The sequence below is a fragment of the Aphelocoma coerulescens genome, chromosome 1, assembly GCF_041296385.1.
Source record: "Aphelocoma coerulescens isolate FSJ_1873_10779 chromosome 1, UR_Acoe_1.0, whole genome shotgun sequence".
Taxonomy (NCBI): domain Eukaryota; kingdom Metazoa; phylum Chordata; class Aves; order Passeriformes; family Corvidae; genus Aphelocoma; species Aphelocoma coerulescens.
In genome coordinates this window covers 24,185,436-24,207,535 of record NC_091013.1, presented here as the reverse complement: position 1 = coordinate 24,207,535, position 22,100 = coordinate 24,185,436, and the positions used below count along the sequence as shown (strand labels likewise).

At 37.1% G+C, this 22,100-nt stretch overlaps 1 protein-coding gene across 1 annotated transcript in view; it reads right to left on the bottom strand.

The window, feature by feature from the left end:
* The window catches only part of MYO16 (myosin XVI), a 366,164-nt gene that overhangs the window by 213,007 nt on the left and 131,057 nt on the right, over positions 1–22,100 (bottom strand). Inside the window, exon 5 of the mRNA XM_069003962.1 lies at positions 21,330–21,473. Within this exon, the coding sequence (XP_068860063.1) occupies positions 21,330–21,473 (144 nt within the window). The remainder of the gene's footprint in view (positions 1–21,329; positions 21,474–22,100) is intronic.

The following is a 22,100-nucleotide window of genomic DNA, read 5'->3' as shown; positions in this document are numbered from 1 at the left end:
ACCTTCCCAGATAGGATGTCACAGGTTTTGCACCCAGAGAACGTTGTACTCAGAAGGCTTTCCTGGTGGAACTGCTTTCTGAACCAGGGTCAGCATCAATCCACTTTAGGTGGAAGACGGGTTTCAGATTCCTGAAAGTCTGACTGATTCACTGAAATTCTTAAAATTCTTTCTTCTCTTGCATACCTTATATTATTCTCTCAAACTCATGGACCATGCAGGTTATTTAAATATTTGAAATAACTAACTAATTTAGCTTTATTCACATTGTAGAAAGTCCCACGTGCATTATAAAATATTTTTAATACATAAATGATGACCCAGCAACTGCCTCTCTCACTTAGGATTACCACCTTTGGCTTCATGAGGTCTTATGAAGGCAATCAGAAATACAGTAGACCTTGAGAAATGTGTGGATATTAAAAAAAAAAAAAAAAAAAGACAGAGGCAAAAAAAAATTAATATACCTGTTGCTATTAAAAAAAAAAAAAACAAACAAAATTTTCTCCTAATAGCAGGCTTCTGCACAGTTCTTACAATGGTTCAATTGTTCTACAATATGCTAGCTGTGTGCAAATTGTGCAGTCATCTGTCAACCCCATCACCAAACGTTTTTTTTTACCTGTTTATATTCACATATTATTAACCTATTTTTAGTCAATTCTACATAACTCCATGTGTATATAACAATATGCACTTATATATATGCAAATATAGAAACATTTACATAGCATTTTCTCATCTACGTTCATCAATTTCCTGCAGGGAAAGGGTAGCATTTTTTTCATGAACAGCTGAACAATTCACTTTTTCTTTTTTTTTTTTAAATATAACTACATGATTTACAAACTGCTCCTTTTTTATAAAATGCCATTAACCATGGACATAGACCAAGATTAAATGTAGTTCTTCACAAAATATTTTTGCATTTTACTTTCTGTGACATGACTAGTTCAGTTTTTACCCCTTTATTGATCTACTTTTTCACATTAATTCCACGAAAAGGTTTTGCTCATTGAAGGATACCCAAGGTTTACACACACACACATGTTCTCATGTATGCCACAGTTACTGTGCTGACAGTACATCCTTCCCAAAGTCCTTAGTGCATGATCAGTTAAAAAGAAAGCCACAGTAATCAGGATATCATGCTCTATTTGTTCGAGAACAAGCAAACATACAGGAAATCCCACATGCTCATGGCCTCCATGGTGCCATGCAATCTTGCTCTTTAACTTCATCGGCTTTGTTCCAGTTTGGTCAAATTTAGAAATATATCCTCTGAGAGAAGGCACAACCACCCCTCCCCCACCAGGTTCGGGAAAAATAAATTTTCCTCGAAGGAAAGTGAAAGAGATAAAAACTATTTATTTAACAAACACACGGGAAAAGCATAATAATGCTAAATAATAAAATCTTTCACTGTGGAGAAAAAACCTGGGAAAGTGTTAAGAGTCCTCCCTTTGTTCTCCTCGGAGCTGGGGCTTGGCCCAGGGCCAGGCCCTCTGTGCCTGGTGGAAAGTCCTCCTGATGTGCTCTGAGGTTTAAGCAGTCCAGTAGGAAAGGGAGAAAATCCGAAATTCCAGGGAAGGAAAAACAAAGTTCAACTCTCAGTCTCTCTCTGGAGAAAAAGAAGCTGAACAACTGGCCAAAAGCTGACTGGAAAGCAGCAAGCCGGGTGCTGCCCCGCTCTCCTGCTGCAGCTGGAAAAAAAAGTCTCTGTGTGTGACCTTGAATAAGCTGCAAACTGCTTTGAGAAAGTTTTGCTCAGTTTTTTCTTTCCCCCTCTCAGGCTCAGTTTAAAGGCATAGAAAGGCACAAGAATTAATTTCTGGGCATAGGGCAGCGATATGGGATACAATCATAAAGTCACCCCAAGACAGGCTTACATAAATTTTCATTCAAGATACCAAATCCCACAAATCCAGCTGGCTCCTCATTGTGGCTCCTATTAGACTTGTTTGAATCTCATTCATTAACAAAGCAAAAGGAATAAAGTTGCTCTGCACAGTGTTGTGGTTTAGGTCATTAGCACTGGATACCACTTTACACAAATTCACGATGGTGAACAGATGAGGAATAGTTCTCAAGGCAAAGCTAAAAAAAAAAAAAGTTGAACACTTCACCACATTAGCAAACCACAGACAACGAAATAAAACATTAAGTGAGATTGAGCAGCTGCTCTCAGTTCAAAAGCCTGTCTTCCTTCCAACTCATTTCAACAACAGATTTTTGTAGGCAGAAAATTATTTCACAGAAATAACAATACAGCTACTAGAAGAGCTGGGGAAAAAAAGTTTTTAGTAATTACAATTATAGATCCTCCACTGACAGTTCCCCTACCTGCCACCATCATAATAGAGTTTTGCCTGCTCAGTAAGAAGAAAACTGACAGACACAAGCTGGGCAACCTCTTTTGTGTTCTCTTTATGAGCCTAGAACCATCTAGAAGCTATTTTACTAAATCTAAATATTGTCTCTCAAAATACTGATTGCAGTCTTAATACTTTAACTTTTTTCCACATAAACCTTTAAGAAAGTCCCTTCCCCATGACACCACAGATTCTTAAGATATTTGGGAGATAGATGACCAATTTCTATACACTCCAGAGTAAAGAAAAGATTCCTGTTTCCAGAACAAAAGGTCAAAAGAAACCCATGAAAAAGGCTGATTCAGGACTAGAAGTCTACCATGAGTGACACATATTTCTAAATATTTCCTTTTAGTATTCCTCCCCCTGGGCTTGGCAGAGAAAGAATAGGGATCACAAACGTTCATAGGCTATCTACAAAGATATTTAAGTTCAGTACTGTCTACGGCAAAGAGTAGAGTCACCTCAAAGCTGTTCTAGCTTCAGTTTTGGCTTTATTGACCCTTAATGTAGCTTGCCAAATGGAAAGAAAAAAAAAAAAAGACAACATACTTCCTTTGTGGAAGACAAGAGTGGGTCTGATAGAAAATCATTCCCCAAGTAGGGATATCTGCTACGCAGCTAATCCTAGCAGCCACCTTCCTTTCATACATCTTAAAGAAAAGCAAGTGAGTGGAAATTTCATCTGTACAAAAACAAGCCTTTAAAATCCCTTTCTTTGTCCTTCATAGGGCAATTTCCATCACTGCAGTCTGAGGGGGACACACCTGATACTTTATTAAATGGGAATTTCAATAACTCCAGGCTGATGACTTGAGCTTCAAAGTACTACGTTTTACAAATTATAAACTATGGCTTCTCTCAGGTGGTTAAGTTACTTGCAGTTAAGTTAAATTCTACATCAAAACACCACCATCCCTCCACCATAATGGCAGGTATAATTTTCCAAAATAAAAGGTTTTTATCAATAAATTCTTATTTATTGAAACCTGACCTATTAAAAGTATTGAAGAAATGCAAACAGGGGCCTTGAGTTTCCAAATTGAAATTATTTTCTTCCTTTGTTTCCAGAGAGTCTCTTAGCAAAATAATCTCAACAAGGACCCAAACTCCATAGCTATACATACAATTGCAGAACTAAAATCTGTGGATCACAAATCAAAGTAACAACTCTTAGGTACACTAACAAATGTTTCATGCATGCCTTGCATGGGCTTGTGCAGCTATAGAGAAAATTCAGGGAACAAATCATACAGCTCAGCTGATTTCCTTCACAGCAGGGCATCATGTTAAGGTGTATTCATGAAAACCAATTCTCCCTTAATAAAATTAGAAAAACTTCTCACTTTCTTTTACCTGAACTTGCAGAGAGCACAGTTCTGCAAACTGGGCTAGCCCAGCGCACCATTTATAAGACTCCTTCCATAACCTTGAATCAATGGTTACCTGCAGCAGGAGTTTCCACCTCTCTCACAGGAAAGATACTGATGATCATCTGTCTGCAATATTTGTTCTGTTCCAGGGCTTTCAACCCTGTAAGAATTGCTGTCTATAAATCCATGCCTGTCACATTACCAGAACTATTCTTTCACATGGAGTTGGAACTGTCTGCCATCTGGATAAGCTTAACTTTTGATATAATAAAGGTTTGAATTAATTTTCGGCATGCCTGATCCCACCCACATCATAAAAACCCAAACACAAAACTCAATCCCTTATGTCTGTGACAACACAGCCTACAGAATCAAAGCTGAATTCAGAGCCTTTTAAGTGCCCTCCAGGCATATAAAATAAACTGAAGAGGATGAACACATATCTCCACAAATACACTTTCACAAAATCAGGAGATAATGCAGTGCTGAAAATTTTATGCCAATACCCTGACATAATTGCTAAAATAGATGCATTTGTATTAATACAAATTTATGTTATGCTGCTAGTACTCACTTATTTCCATCATAGGTACATGTTAAACCAGTCAAGGAATGATCATACAAATGTTGTTTGACATTCACCCATCCTTGTGTAAGTAAAGTATTTCAGGTGCTCTGTGGATACAAGTTCTTTAATTCATGGCACTTCTGGGTTCCATGTTGCAAAAATGGGCACCAAAATCTGAATATGCAACTTAACTTCTCATCAAAACAGACTTGCTTTCTTGCTATAGCCTAGAAATGAGGATTTAGAGGTGCATGCCTGTGTGCACAAAGAACATCATAGTGTTCCAAAAATCCCAGGCATTTATCTCAGTGGCATGCTGGGTAAGAAAGGATGAAAGCATGTGCCAATACAGTGTCTGTTCATACGAAAACACTGTATAGTTGCATATATATAAGATCACCAATGCCTACAAAAATCCCCAATTGTATTTCAAAATACAATTCTTGGTTGTTGAATTACTTCATAAAAATAATAAGAGTAGTACTTAAAAATCATCAAAGTTCCACAATCTTTTAGGCAATCATTTAGTTCATGAATAAAGCATTTTCCTCCTTAAACTAATAGAATGTAGGCAATGTCAGTTCACAGAAAAGATTTTCAGTAGAGTTTAAAAAAAAAAAAAAGGCTGTCATGGCACATATTACAGATTGCTTAACAGGCATAGTCTGTTTGACTAATGCATTCAGAAGATAAAAGAATTAGCACTGATGACTGAAAACTAAAGACCAACATTTTCCCATCTGTTTGTGCACCATGGGGACTTAAATTCCACCCATCAGCTGGAAGGCATGGAAAAGGCAAAGAAAATCCCACTCCGTTTCAGTACTGAACACTTCTGATAACACTGCAGAAGCATTGCAGAAGCGTAGCATGTTTTCAACAGCATCTTTCAAAGTAAAATACAACTAAGTATGTGGTTAGGAAATTAAAAGGTAAAATCTACTTATCCAGAAGTGATCAAATAAAAAGTAATGTACATTTCTCAAGTTACCACTATTTCCATGCCCTAGAACTACAGCATTCATGAGGCTTGGGGAACATTCTATTAATTCTAAATGCATATAGATTTGTACTTGGATTTAATCAGACAGCAAGTTGTCTTTCATGGTGGCTCTTCATATTCTGAATCCTAGCACACACCACCAATGTTTCTCGAAATTTAAGGTCTTAATTTCTAAGTTAAATATAGTCTGGTTTCCTTGACTTAACTTTGCCTCAAGGGATTATTCTTATTTTCTCTCTTCTCCCACACAAATATCTGGAAATGCTGAGAATCATCCATCTAGTTTGACTAGAAATTGGAAGAATGGAATTATTTTTGTTATATCCATTTCTGATTCTTAACTTCCATACTTCATTCTGAAGTTTTTCAACGACTTCAACTGATCATTCTTAACATAATGAACATCTCTAGCTCAAATGCATGACCAAAGTTTGCCATACAGTTTGAACACTATTTGCTTCAGGCTCAGTGTGTCTTCAAATGTAATCACTGCTGGTCCTACATCTGTGAGGAAACAGGACTTAATATTTTTTCTCTTGCTTTTATTGGCTAAATGTGCATTCAGGCCTGAGACATTTTAGTTTAGCCACAGTGTAGGGCAAAAGAATCTACAGTGTCTGGTGGGACACGCCACAGGCAGAACATGTTCAAGTTCAATTCTAGGGCTCCCACATAGCTATGAGTTTAAACATCCAATTCTCCAGTCTCTGCACATAAGCTTTACTCAATCAGAAATTACAGGAACCAATCTTACTCTCAGGATATGCACTTGTCTTAATATAATATCAATATTTCAATACTCTACCCATCAAAATTTTTCCTTACATTAAAAAAAAGGTATTACATTAAAGAAAAGCTAATGAAGAATTATATGTCTCTTATTTTCACCTCCAAAGCCAAGCATAAAAAAAAAAGAAAATAACTGTGTTTCTTTCTTACTTTCCTACTTTATGGAGGCACCTCTTGCACAGTTTCAGTGAGTGCTTCTCCAAAATGAGACAAAAATATGGGCATCAGAAGGGCTCTAAGAGCATGAAGACACTCCTCCTTTTAGCTTAGTATGCAAAAAAAAGAATTTTATTTGGAATAATTACATGAATTGGATGTACTGTTTGAATATCACAAAAATAAGTTGACATATTTTTTAACTCTTTTAATCAAACCATTTTATCTGAAAGCATGGGAAAAAAAGGGAAGACATTTCAGAATTTATTTTCTCACTGAAATGTCATATTTTTATTGAAAGTGAAGGTAGATTAAAGAATTGAAGAAATTACAGAAAAATCGACTTGTTATACATCACAAAGAAAAGTTCCCTTTGCCAAGAATAGCATTCTCATTCTGTTCTATTATGAAGACACTGCAGCAAAAATCCAAATGATCAGAATGAGGTCAACAGAAAGGGTAGTTGAAGTACTGAAGGAGTGGTATTTGACTTGATATTGCCAGCTCTCAAATTATTTGGCAAGAAAAGGGAATTAGAAAGGAAACTTCAAAGAGCATTGATGACTAAAGACTAAAATTTCCCCATCTGTTTCTGCACATGGGATTTGCAAACTTCCCATCAGTAGCAGAGCTTATGGAAAAAAATGAAATTATTCGAGCACTGAATGCCTCTGATAACAGTATAGAAGCACACTTTCTTCTAATTTTATTTTAATTGTAATCATCAAAAATTATGACAGGCATACAGAAAAATGATCAGTCCCCATCTTATAATACTGCAACAAAAGGTCACTTTTTGAAATTATTGCCTTTTATTTTTAGAACAATTGGAAATAAATTCTCCTTCATACAGCAGGGAGTGAGCCTTTGGAACTGCCTGTCAAAAAGTCTTTTAATGTGACACCACAGTTAGAGTTAACAGTTCCTTTATAACCACTGACCAAGCCTGTAATTACATAAGGTCAAACAAACCTCATGCTTTAGGAATTAAAAAAATCACTCCCTGGGTTTAGCAAGAACTGTCACTTGAGTTCAAAATTGGACAGTTAGTAAGGCCTAGCATTATTGTAGGCAAAATGGAGATAGGAAGCATCCTCTGACGATCCACTACTGTACTGACAAGTACAAATAAAACAGAAGACATCGAGGTTAAAGTTTTACTAATATGTTTCCTGACAAAGTTCTATGTGTTTGTATATATATACATGCATTTATATGGGAAAGTGGTCACACACACACATATATATACACACACACTCCAAACAAAACTGCTGGATAAAGTTCTGCTAGTAGCTTCACTCAGAAAGGGTTTCCACCCCTGACCCACCACAGATGAGGGCAGAAAAAAACAAAAGAACCACATGGCTGCAAAGAAAGGAAGTTAATTTTGATGGCTCAGTTAAGATTGAAACTTGTTTTTTGAAGAGCTTGTAGTTTACAAGTTCAGTGTAAATCACATAAATGGTAGAAAGTCTAGGGGCAAAACTCAAGGCCCTGTTTAACATGACAGTCTGCTCCTTAATCCCCATGGTTTGGGAAGCCATCTTCTCTTCCTTTCTATGCACACCCTCATATCCATGTCTGTAGTTATGTAACTTGGGAAATACAGATGCTGAATGTTTCGATTCTCATTCTCCAATCCATTTTGAGATTACTGACACAAACACACACACATATATGTACACGTATATGTGTGTGTGTGCAAATTAAACACACTTCAAATGGCACACATAAGTAAATAATATTCCTTCAGGCATGACATCAGATATTACCATTTTATTAATGCAGAGAAAAAAGTCAGAGTCTATGTTAATGTATATACACACAGTAAAAATAAAGAAAATCTGTATTACATGTCTCTGCTGTAAAAAGCAAGAGAATAAACAGTATGCAATAAATGATAGCTGTGTACAGCATATAGTTTCTGCAAAGATAAATGTATCATGCAAGGAAGTAAGAGTACAAAACTGCTATTTTAACTCAGTTAATTTGCATTTTTGTTGTGAGACAGATTCATTATGTTGATTGATAACATCAACATGTTCCCAAGTGTACAGGGAAGGGACTGTACAGTAGCTTAATCTGCACTGTCTTGCTGGTTAGTAATTAACTCTAGATCCTCTAGAAACAAATCATCGTGTGAAATACGAAATCTATTTAGGAAATTTAGTATGCCAGTCACCTTAACACAAAACTGGCTTCTCAGAGCATCAGTGTATAGTTAGAGAACTCACCAGAAAAGCAGTTAATCACTTTCCTGTGCTTGGGTAATGAACAAAGTGCAGTAGACACAAAAATCTTTCAGTCATAGAAAGCAGTAACTTGCTGTGTGGGACTGCAACAAATGAGTCCCTAACAAAACTGTGGGGGAAATATACACTCCATGCCAAATTTTGACATTGATTATATGGCAAGAAAACCATGCTTATAAATCCTAGCAGTACAAGTATAACCACAGCTGACATTTATATATTAACCAAACATAAAACTCCAGGTTTATTTGCAATAATTGGTCTCTGTGGATTAATGCATATATTGGAAAAGTGACGAAATTTTACACAAAGTTGAAATAAACACTTCAAAGACATAATGCTATTTCACCATCAAGGATTTATATACATGTTTTATCAGACAAATTTTTTCCTCATCTTCATAACGTGTAATCTTAGCAGTCAATGATGAAGTAATAGGCATTAATCTATCAACTGCCTACCACCCTGCCAAGAAACAATTGTCCATAATCATTCCCCTACCATTCTCTGGTCTTCATTTCAAAATGAATTTTTCCACCTTCCAGTACTGTCTTAATTTTAAGGAACATCCTTCTTGCCAATAAATGCAAGTCAGTAATCTTGCAGTATCCACTTTAATTCAACAAATACTTTCCATTTTTTAACAATTGGAAAAATATTATTTACTGTGTTTTAAAAATTCACAATATCTCATAGTTTCTAATGGGAGTAATTTGAAATTAAGGCAAGTCTGATTTGATAAACTTTGATTTCAAATAGCTGAAGATGCAGCTGTTATTCAGAAGTAATACAAAGGCTAGTTTTCTCCTGTGCTTTCATAAGCCAGCTTTTATACATTTTCCAACATCCTTTTAGCCTTTCATCCTTGCAGACAGCAACCACATCTTGCTCAAGCTTATTATCAAAACAGAAAAAATAAAGTACATCCAACTTTCCATTATTTTTCTTTTCATGGCTTTAACTCCTACACTTCACTATCCAACCCAATCTCATTATTTTGTACTGTTCTACACTGAACTGAATTACCTACTTTTTCCACTCATAGTCCATACCAATTATTCTAGATTTGGAAGGTCAATGCTTTTCCTTCACCTTTCCTATTCTAACTGAAAAGTCTTCAAACACATGAGCAAATGTGAGTCTTTTAATGACCTTCATGTCACCTCATTTATTACCTCCACTAAACCTGCACTGTTATAATTTACCTAAACCATCTGCTTTCAATACCTAAGCCAGTTTTTCCTGCAGCAGTTTTCTTTTCGACGACTTTACACATCAATCTTTATGGTGGCATATCAAGATAAGCTGTCCTTGAACTTTTGATAAATTGTATCAGTGCTGCATTTTCCCCTACTAGCTCACTCAGAAATTCAAGAATTCAGGGAGATTCATTTGATGGTTCTTTTTTCACAGGTTCATGCTCCCAAGCCCTTCTAAATTATGCATTACAAACTATGCCATAGTGATATTTCATTCCAGTATTTCTGAAATGAAAACACACAAAAAGCCATATAAGACTGAGGGGGTAGGCTGCTGGTTTGAGTGGTTTGGGGCTTTTTTTTAGCATTGGGAGACAGCTCCTATGAAAATAAATAATATATTAAATATTGTAATAAAATAATTTTACTTTATTAATTAATGGTAAAAAAACTTTTTACTCTGCAATAATAATAATAATAATAATAATAATAATAATAATAATAATAATAATAATAAAAATAATAAATGGTGTGCCTCACAATTATTTTTAATGAGAAAAATTTGGTTTAATACCTCATTTCTTAAAAAAAATTGGCTTAAATCCTAATGATATGGTGATTCAAGGTCTGGTTCTAAGTTCAGTGTACTTCAATACTTGCTGCCAAAATCCATCACAGCTGGAAAACGTAGCTCACAAAGATATATAGATCCAAATGGAAGAAGTCCATTGCTTGTCATGATTACTAAATTATACTGACTTTCCTATTCCATATAACAATTAAACAGATGTTTTTATTGAAAATTTGGCTAGGAAATTTCCATCTTCCCTGAGGTCAGCCACTTGGTCTTATCAACTAATGAGAAGGTGATGCATTTTAATGTTTAACATAAAATGGTTCAGAACCCACTGAAACTCCAGAAATTTTTAAAAAATGCTAGGAAGTTCTGTTTCCGAGGGTTTTTTTAATCTACAAATACAAGAGCTTTTATAGGTGAAATGCATAGTTTTCAGTAACAAATTCATATAACAATGGAGAAGTTTCAAAACACCTCTTTTCAAAATGCTCTCCCCACATTATGCTTCTTTTGAAAAGCAGTTACTTTCCTATTCATTGTTAAACCATCACCTTTGCTTTGAAAGGACTGATTAAGTGTGCTTATCTTTACAAAAAAATATCTGCTAGATAGCACTCTCCACAACTTTTCATCACAGAAAAGGTCACCAAATCAGGCACCTTTTGTTTTTCATAAAAGAAAAATGTGGAGGGAATCTTTTAAGCCACTTGCCCATTTAGTGAGGGTTAGTTTAGTTAAAACTAAGTAACAAAATACATAAATCCACACAACCAGGCATTCACAAACTGCAGCTCATCACAATGCACTGCAAGAGGATGAATGAGTGAGAGCAGTACTGCCAGCCCCTCTGCAATGTGGAGCCCCCTTCCCTCTGGACACCTTGCCTACTGTTCATAACACAGCTCCCTCTCACCTATGGGAGGAGAAAGGGTGCCAGCATCAATAAATACATTAAATATTAGTAAAGATTACCTTCTTCCTTATTTTTTTTTAGATAAAAATAAATAACTATAGAAGTTCTAATAATCCCAATGAATCACCCTGTGCACCTCTTGGGGCATGCATTCACTTGGAAGACCACAGCACTAGACTTCGCAAATTCAGATTTTCACATTTCCAAATATTTCTTATATTTGTATAGCTCCTGACAAAACCTGACAGACAGTAAGAATGCAGAACTCAACAGGAACTACTAAATAATTTCAAGCAAATGTCACCAAAAGATTGTTTTTTAGCACTTCTATTTCTATTTTATAATTATTTCCCTGATTAATCAAGCTCCTTCAACTGGCATATTTCTCATATGTTGGCCTTCTCATACCTTATTGAGGTAATATTCAGGCTTATGAACCAGTCTGCAGTTTCTCTTACAAATACTTCTGAGGCACACAATTAATTACAGATCTAAATGACATTCTCAACTTACTTCCAGAGACTAAACACCTAGCTTTGGGGCCTTGGGGTTTCTTTCCTTGAGAAAGAAAAGCTGGTTTTTATTTTTTTCCTTTGATTTCATACTAGTCCATTATGTATTTTGCTTTCAAATATCTGGAAACAGTACTAAAAACAAACAAATAGAAATACTTAAAATGCTTGAAAAACAGTACGTTTGCCCAGTACTTAACTTCTCATTCTGAACAGCATTCTTCCATGAACTTTTCTTCTGTCTATTTTTGGGCTATAGAAATTTAGCTTAGTCTGACTGGCATCAAATATCTACCATATAACTTTACTTGCTATTGTTTACAATGTTATGTTTTTAATATCCTCTCTATGTTACTTTATTTTCTTAAGAACACAATCAGAATAATTATATCCACACTGCCCTCTGCACAGCTGTCGTGGAAATATACCACTAGAATGGGTCTCCTGAAGCATCACTTTGGTAATGCACATAACACATAACACATAACCTCATTCACAAATTTAAGATCAATTTTAAAGCCAGTTAGGGTTTGGTTTTTTTTTTTAATCCCTATTGCTCCTGCATGGAATGCTGCTTTCCAACATATCTCATAACATTAAGAAAGCTTAGTTTAATTTCTGTCTTAAGTTTATTGTTGGACACTTTTGCAATCATTTGCTTTCATGCTAGCAGTAACTTCAGGTTTTAAAAACTTTTTTTACCTCTTCCTCTATTCTGATATATTTAGAGAAATTTTTACAACCCCCCTGTTTTGATTTTTTTAAGTATAACATATTCTTTTTACTCACAGCTCTTAAGATAAGCTTTTTACTCCTGCGCTTATCCTTGCAAGATTTCTTGGTACAATTTACCATTCTTGAACATGGCTGTAGATAGCTAACTGCAGGCTGTCATTCCTTGGACAGTGGCAACAACACTCTTCCCTTTCACTTGGAAGCATCTTCATTCCAACAAATCCAAGAATCTGTTTTTCCCCACCAGAAGTTACAGGTTTGCAGCATACAATTGTCTCAAAATTCACTAAAGGTCTGAGATCTCTTCTCTTATTTCCAGCTGATGGTTCCTGAGCATATCACAGAAATGTCTGTTGCTCAGAGTATGTCCTTGTACTTTGTACACTTAAATGTAAAGCCATTTTTATTAATGAAGTCTTCAAAAATACCCTATTATTTCTGCATGACATTATAATCCTCACCCCAATAGATAAGATATTGCAGCATTGTCTTCAACACATTTCATTATCATACCCCTATTTTTCCTCTCAAGGCTAAGACTGAAAACTCTAAATAAAATAACATCATAGGACCCATTCTAATGAAACCTCAGCAACCCTCGGGCCCATTTCTGTCTTAATAGCTAGGCTGTTGTCAAGTTACCAAGTTCTTCACTAACAAGCAGCTTTTCCTTTCTGCAATTTAACTAAGTTTTCCTCAATTCCCTAGCTACTCCATGAGCAACTCACAGAATAATTATGTCAGTGATTCAAGCAGAGGCCGCTTGGCATAATGAATGAATTTCACCTTCTACAAATATCCCCCAGTGGTGGAACATCCCCAGACCATCTTCTTCACAGCACAAAACTATGTTTACTGAAGATCAAAGCCAGATGTTGATTTTCATTATCTTGTCATTCCTTGATCCTCTTTCTCTGGGGAAAAAGAGAATTAGTGTGAAGCTGATCCAAAAAATTCCCCATTTTTGTGCATGTTGTCCATCTCTTAGCATACTTTTCCTGACCTGCTCCAGCCAAAATTGGGGGTGATATTTTTTCCAACAGGTCTAACTCTCTTTTACCTCCAGGAGCTTTTATTTTCTGGAAATGCTCTGATGCTATGAACTCCAAAGTATACAGATCTGCTGCTTAATAGCCATGGTCTATGTCCTAAGTGTCATCTCCAACCCCAAATGTTTTCCACCCGGACATAGGAAGGGAGGAAGCCGGGGGAGGGATGAAAGCAGGCAGAGAGGGAAAGTGTGTGTGTGTGAGAGTGACTTCTAGACATCAAATAAGTATTTACAGACTCTTCAGTCTTAGTTTCTGTGGCTACTTCCCATGTAAAAAGGCTTTGATTTATCCCATGATTTAGCATTCCTTGTACTGTGAACTACAGATTCTATTTCACTGATTATTTCTCCTGTCAACTGAAGTTCAATGCTATTTCTTTTCTCTTTATATTATCCTCATTTCTTTTCTAGGCTATCTCATTACCTTCATGATAGCTCTCAAAGTCAAATGCTTTGACCATTTTGCTGTATCCACTTAGGCTCCTGTTCTTATCTCTCCTTGGACTACCTTTAATGCTGTATCACTAGCTAGCTTCATCCCTTTTCCCCAGTCTTTATGAAGAAAGACTAATATTTCTACAGTTTCCCTTGAGTGTTGCCATCTGGTGTTCAGCAACTCATTAAAAGGCATCACCTAAATCAGTTAATTAGTGGCCTTCATCTAGGTTAGTTCTGTGTTATCTCAGCCAGCAATGATGAAAGGCTGTAAGCCAGTAGTACACACTCTCTGAAAGTTCCCTCCTACACTTCTCACAGATCCACCAGCCTCTGCAAACTGCGAGTGAATTCAGATACCCACACCTTTCACAGAAAAAACTGCTATTTAAGGTTTCTTACTACTACTCTAGAAAGACAGAAGAATCATTTTTCTTCCAGGCCACATATCATTTATACTATAAACTGTTAACTACTGTCTCCTCACGACCTCTAACTGCTCTTCATTCTTTCCCCTTCCCTGCTTCCTCTCATACGGACTCAAAGGAGGAAGTCATACTGAGCAAGATTGAGTGGGAGGGCAGAATTGCTTCCTCTGAGGAAGTAATTGTTTCTGGAACTATGAAATAGATCTTTCTTTATGTTCTAAAGGTAATGGTATTTGGATCATTCCTCTCCACTTGTTAACACAGTCTGAATGCAGTTGCAAAGAACAAGGGCAAAATAACTATGTAACTGCTGTCTGATTACATGACTTTGGATGCGTGCCATTATCAACTGTGTGGGGGAGCAGAAGAGAGTTACAGCCCCATAAAGACTTCTTTTCTACGCCCACCAGGAAGTCTGTTCCTGTATATTTTTTCCAGTAAAAATACATCCGTTTTTGGAAAAGGGATTTTATGCCAAAATCAAAAGTGGATTACCCATAGAGTGGATGGCATTATATACCTGACATTGCTCATCTATTGTTGCTGTATATCTAATGAATGATTCTATGGTAACCCCCTTTTGCACACTGCTATGCACAGATTTTCCTAAGTTCTTAAATAGGGGAGAGAAAAAATATGCAGCCTCAATTTTATTTTTTTTTAATTTGTACTTTTAGCCTTCTACGCCAGATTCGCATTTTGTGCTTCAATTCTATGTTCCAAAAAGTACATGATAAAACATACTTAATTAGTTAGCAGACAGAAGGTACACTTACTTTTCCTAGTAAGGTCAATAAAAAGAATGTATTAAAAATTTTCTGAGGACGTAGTACTATCTCTGCTTTTCTAGTTAATTAAATGCCATGTTTATCACAGTAATGCTTTCAGATTGATGAAAGAATAAAAAAAGAATAAATCTCTACTGTGCAACTGCTGTACAATCTCCATCTTCCTAGTTTCATCTAACAAGATCTGCACTGAAGATATTGAAAATGTAACATTCATGTTGCCCACTAAAAGGTACCTCCTTACAATAATAAAATAAAGATAAATACACCGTAAAAACATATTCTCATCAACTTTCTTTTTCTCTGTTGCTATCAGCCTTAGGTCAGTGAACATCAGATGATTTAATGATTCTTTAGGAGTGGGGAGGAGGGAAACAAAACACCTCCAAAACCAAAAAGAAAGTTACATTAATAAAGAAAAATCATAGTTATCAACTTGTAACGTGTGAGCCAAACTATACTGCTCCATGGTGATTACCTGTGCTATGCTCTGAAATTAAAGTGTCGTAAGCAGCAAGTCATAAAGAAACCTGTGGTTAGCAGCACAGCCATGGTTATCTTGAGAAAAAGAACTAAACGTGGGAGCTCAACATGACTGTGAACCCTTTAATAAATAGCTAAGCATCATGTTTCAAAAATTGAGAGAAAAGAGTGGGTCAGGATCCAGATAAATATATCATGGAATTGCAGAGACTTGAATCAGAATTTGACCAGTTGTATTTTTACAATTTAATTTTCCAATGCTTTTGGAGTGGATAAACTGAGAAGGAGGTGGGATGGCTAAACTGCTTGGCTTCCTTTGCCTTTTTAATGATCTAGTGCTGATCCTCTAAAACACAGAATTCATGATAATAAATAATGCAGAGTGATCAAAAATTTAAAAAAATGCAACGTTCTAAAAAGTGGTATTTTTATCGATATATCCTACTGCCTTAGTAGCCAATGTTAATATAGAACATTGCAACAGTATCAATGTTTAGCCCATGTGTGCAGGTTCTGGCTGGGATTGAGTAATTTTCTTCACAGTAGCCAATGTGGGGCTGTGTTGGAGTGGGTGTTGATAACACAGGGATGTTTTAGCTACTGCTGAGCAGCACTTACACAGAGCCAAGGCCTCTTCTGTTCCTCACCTCACCCCACCAATGCAGGCTGGAGGTGCAAAGGAGCTGGGAGGGGACACAGAAGGGACAGCTGGCCCCAACTGTTCAGAGTGATATCCCACACCATATGGCCTCATGATCAACATATAAAGCTGGGAAAAGAAGGAGGAAGGAGGAGGATGTTCAGAGTGATGGCATTTGTCTTCCTAAAGACACCATTATGTGTGATGGAGCCCAGCTTCCCTGGAGATGGCTGAACACCTGCCTGCTGATAGGATGTGGTGAATTATTTTTTCTTTTGCTTTGCTTATGTGTGGAGTTTGTGCTTAACCTATTAAACTGTCTTTCTCTCAGCCCACAGGTTTTCTCACTTTCACGCTTCCGATTCTTTCCCCCATCCTGACCTGGGTGGAGTGAACAAGAGACAGTGTGGGGCTGACAAGAAGATAGTTTGAACAGAGCACAGGTCAAGTGAAGGTGACCCACTCTTATGTATCAATTAAAAGTATTTGAAGTTAAAAATTGTCTTTTGTGGAGGAACAATTAGACTGCAAGTGATGGGTACGGGTTTAAAGCTGCAGCCATTTCAAGGGATACTGAGAGGACTAAACACTTGCTACAGCTAACAAAGCAGGAGCAGCATCTAAATACTGATGCACAGGCATTCTGTAACTCTGGTAGCATAGGACAAAGAACATTGGATACTAAGCTACAAATCTTGGCTAGTGTTTCAATTCAATATAGAACAAGTGCAGGAAATTAATACAAAATAAAATGTTGCAATGCACCCAAAACGATTCACAAAGACCACACCCAACCGGATGAAACTGCTGACAGAGCATCCAGTCCTGAGCCTTCCAAAGGCAGTGAGGAAGGACAGAGAAGCTACTTCCAATAAATCTGGTTGCTGTTCATACTCTCTTAAGAGATTTCATGTGGGCACAAACGTATACAAGCCTACACACCTTTGTTCTTAAATGAAAGGCACTTCAGCATTTTCTTCAACCCGCTCCAGGAGTTTCCTTCATACAAAATCCATGAAAAGCAATTCCCTGTGCCACAGGGAGAATAGGCAACGCTGATGCGGTCAAGCAGTGACTGATGAACGTGACCTTTCCTACCCCATCGGCATGTACAGCAGCCAGACCCCTATGGATCACTTCTGATCTCTGCAGCTCCTCACGTGCGAGCGGCTGCCCCAGGGTGAGTTCCTCACTCGCTGACTGTTTAGCAGACACGGGATGGATCTCCTGGCTGTTCAGTTCAGGGCTCCCCCGCCCCTTGCTGACAGCTACAAACTGAGAAGACATAAATATGGCCCTGGAAAGCTATACCACCGAGGGTAAAGTGTTAGAAATTATGGAAAGAAATAGCTTCAAGCATTTCATTCTGCATCTATTCCAAAAACAGTGCTCACAACCCCAATAGCCTTCTAACAGGGCACAACAGCAGATTACCCCATTACAAACAGCTACAGCTCCTCCTAGTTTGCAGTGAATGAGCTTTGATTTTGTCACTGCTATCCACCAGAGCAAAGAAATTGTGAGTGACCACAGGTAAGATGATGAATGACAAGTCACTATCTTGTCTCAGACAGAGAAAAATGAAGACCACCAAAAGTGGGGTAAAGTCAGAAACTGGGCATGTTTAAGTAAATCTTCATTGATAGCCTTCTGAGATCTACATATACCATATATATATATATTTTTTTTTTTCCCCCTCCTTCAGGAAATGTTTTGAAGACCTCACTGAGGAAATCTCCACTGGCTTCTGTGACAGTTTTCCAGAAATCAGAATTGAACAACTAAAGGACCATGCTGTTACCTTTTAGGTGACATATTTAAAAAAGAAAATATTGTATTGTCTGGCCTATAAAGTCAATCCAGAAGAAATATTTATTTTAAAGTAATTCCTGAGGTTACAAGAAGTGTTATTTTTTCTTCCAGTGAAAATCAGTGGCATAATAGAAGCTGACTGTAGCTCATACTGGCATTATTGAGGCTCATGCTGCACATTAGACATGGTCCATGAAACACTCTAACCTGAAGGCAAAGTAATTTCTAATGTGAATTGCTCATGCAAAGGCAATTCAGAATTGGGAAAAGTAAGTCTCTCCAACCTCAATTTTCATCTTTACTTTGTCAAATATTATTAAAGATAGCATTAATGTCATGGTTCAAAAACTATTGCTTACCTAAGAATATTTCCCTTCCTCTGCCATCTCTTTAAAAATCTTTAAATCTAAAAATTTAAAAATCTTTATTTTGACTCTAGAAAGGAGAGTATAAAGTTATTATTTATCCAGTCAAGGAAATTCTGCCTTTAAAAGTGCTGACCACCTAAATTGTGGGAAAATTTATCAGAAGTTATTGCAAATAATATGCACAGTTCAAACTTTATCTGCAAAATTACATATGGGTGTACCTCTGCTTATTGAAATTTTAATATATTAGATAACCTATTCACACCAAACTATCAGAAAGTACTTAGAACCTTCACATGAAGGCAACTTGTAACCAACAGGGACTGTCTTGGGGTGACCTTATGATGTGTATCCCATATCGCTGCCCTATGCCCAGAAATTTATTTTTGTGCCTTTCTATGCCTTTAAACTGAGCCTGAGAGGGGGAAGGAAAAAACCTGAGCAAAACTTTTTCAAAAGAGTTTTCAGCTTGTTCAAGGTCACACAGAGATAGAGACTTTTTTTTCCCAGCCAGCTTTCAGCCAGGTTTTTTTCAGTTTTTTTTCTTCTTCTCTGGAGAGAAACAGAGTTGAAATTTTTTTTTTCCTTCCCTGGAATTTCGGATTTTTCCCTTTTTCCGTGGATTGCTTCAATATCAGAACACATCAGGAGGACTTTCCACCGGGCACAGAGGGCCTGGCCCTGGGCCAAACCCCAGCTCTGAGGAGACCAAAGGGAGAACTCTAACACTTTCCCAGGTTTTTTCTTCACAGCAAAAGATTTTATTATTTAGCATTATTATCCTTCTCCCGTGTGTTTGTTAAATAAATAGTTTTTATCTCTTTCACTTTCCTTCAAGGAAAATTTATTTTTCCCAAACCTGGTGGGGGAGGGGTGGTTGTGCCTTCTCTCAGAGGATATATTTCTAAATTTGACCAAACTGGAACAGGGACCAAATCAAATAACATTCAAATGATGGGCAATGGAAAATTATTTTTGATATAACCCTGTACAGAAATACTTGAGGTTTAGTAAGATCGAGCTTCTTGCAAAAACAAGATGAAAATTTTACGAGTGTCCTCTATAACCTCAACTACTCATATTAATGACAACAACAGCACTGCATTCAGAACTTCTGAAAATTCCCCCTATTACAAGAGTTTCCTATAGTACGGGAGTTTTTATAAATGAACTGTTCATTTCTATATAGAAAGGATACACAGGCTTCAGAGGTATCTGCATTGGACAGATCAAGGTAATACAAGAGACAAAACATTACCGGAAATTTTACCCTTTGTTTACGAAGAGTAATGACTGTTTAAAATCAGGTGTCTGGTTTTATTTGTTATTTTGTTGTTTTTTTTTTTTTTTTAACTGTACAGGTTGCCCAGTGAGTCTGGACTTTCCGTCCTTGAAGATTTGGTCCTGGGCAAACTCTTGTCTGAGCAGATGGAATGGACTAAATAATCTCCCACAGAGATTTCATGAAAGGTATTATCAAGTATACAGTCTAAAAGTATTTCTCCCTTCCCTTTACTTGTAACATTGAAATACAATTATAAATATGATAAGAAATGCTGACATTGCAATGACCTATTTAAAACATGAAAATTTAAAAATTATACAAAAATATTAAAAAACTTTAAATCAGACTGTGAACTGTTTCTGCACTAGTTTTAAAGAGCAATATTATGTGGACTGAGAGAAAGAGCTGCATTAATATCATTGCATAAAACTAGAGGTTCATGCTCCTAGGAATGGAAGCACAAAACAGAACCAGAGAATCATTTAGGTTGGAAAGTACATTTAAGATCATGGAGTCCAACCATTAACTCAGCATTGCCAAGTCCACCACTAAACCATGGCCCTGTCACATCTACACACCTTTTAAATATTTCCAGGGATGTTGACTCCGCCATTTCTATGGACCACCTATTCCAATGCTGACTACTCTTTCAGCACAGAAAGCTTTCCCTAATATCACATCTAAATATCCCCTGGTTCGACTTGAAGCCATTTCCTCCTGTCCTGTTGCTTGCTATCTGGCAAGAGGGGCCAATCCCCTGCCTTGCTACAACCTCCTTTCAGGTTTTCTCTGAGCCTTTTCTTCTCTGTCCTAAACAATCCCAGCTCCTTTTCATAGGACTCGTGGTCCAGATCCTTCCTCAGCTCTGCTGCCTTTCCCTGGACTTGCTCCAGATCCTCAATAGCTTTCTTGTAGTGAGGGGCCCTAACCTAAACACAGAATTTGAGGTGCAGCCTCACCAGTGCTGAGTACAGAGCGACAATCACTGCCCTGGTCCTACTGGCCGCACTATTGCTGACAAAGGCCAAGATGCCACTGGCCTTCTCGGCCACCTGGGCACACTACTCCTCTACAAAGGCTGAATTCCATATCTATTGTATATTGGACAAACTCAGCATTAGAAAGTCGAAGTTGTTTACATCAATATTAAATTTGTCTTATTTTGACCATGTCCACAAGCACTTTTTTATGAATACTGAGTATAAGTGAGCCAATATTTGCTTTTCAGAGGAAGGTTTTTATAAGATTGTCTGAGACCTCAACTCTTAACAGAAAGTGACAAGGAGAAAAGAAATTGTCTGAATATCCCATTTGGTACTGAGTGCTTATCCGCGATATAAGCTCCTGACCACACAGAAGAAATAGGAGATACTTGACATTGATGTTTGCAATTTATTCTCATTGAAGTCCTAAAAACGCCTTCTAAAATCCTGAGCACTAAAGCAATGTCAAGAAAAAACCAAACACAATATATGCTTTCACTGATATGATTAATAGCAATATGTTGCATTCATACAGCAGTTTCAGACCTGAGGGTGCTACATTCTGTCTCCTTTTCAATCACACAATGCATTGGATTGCTTTACTTACTAATAGCAGTAGCAGGATGATATCAGGATTATCACAGGCACAGGCTACATGCATTGATGTCCAAAAATCCTCATCTTGATGATTTACATTTACTCCTCTGTCAATTAGAATTTCTGCAGCAAATGCATTATCATAGCGAGCACACTAGAAGAAAAAAGAGCAGATTAGGGATGGTGTTTTCCTCAGTGTACAACTAAATTTATTACATATGATTTAAACTGGGAGGATGACGCACTGTAGTTAAGCTGTTGTGTTTGTAGGGAACAACAGCTGAGAAATCTATAGAAATAATTGTGTGGAGATTACCAGTTCCATGTGCATGATTCACAGACTCCCTTATTTCCTGTATGAAATCTGCTGAATCTACAGTAAGGATGGGGCTTTTTTCTGTTCTATATTGTCATTCCAAGTCAGTGCACAGGCATCAGTGCATGATGATCACATCATGAGTAGAGGCATCTAAGTGTATGTACACCCACACATACACATGTCCACACATACATGAATTTCTGCCTTCTGCGAACTTCACGGCAAGAATACACCCCTCTTCATACCCCACTTCTATTTCCAACCCACTAACTATACTGATTCCTGTTCAAGCCTCTCTGCCAGATAAATACTGCTCACACTAAGGGTGTTTTTGTGGGGCGGAGGGATGCACATCTGTATGTGTGCATGTGTGTGTGTTTCTACACCTTGGTCATGCTCACAAATTTTAGTAGAAAAGAAAAAAATGGCCTAGACATTGTTTCGACCTTGCTCCTCTGTCAC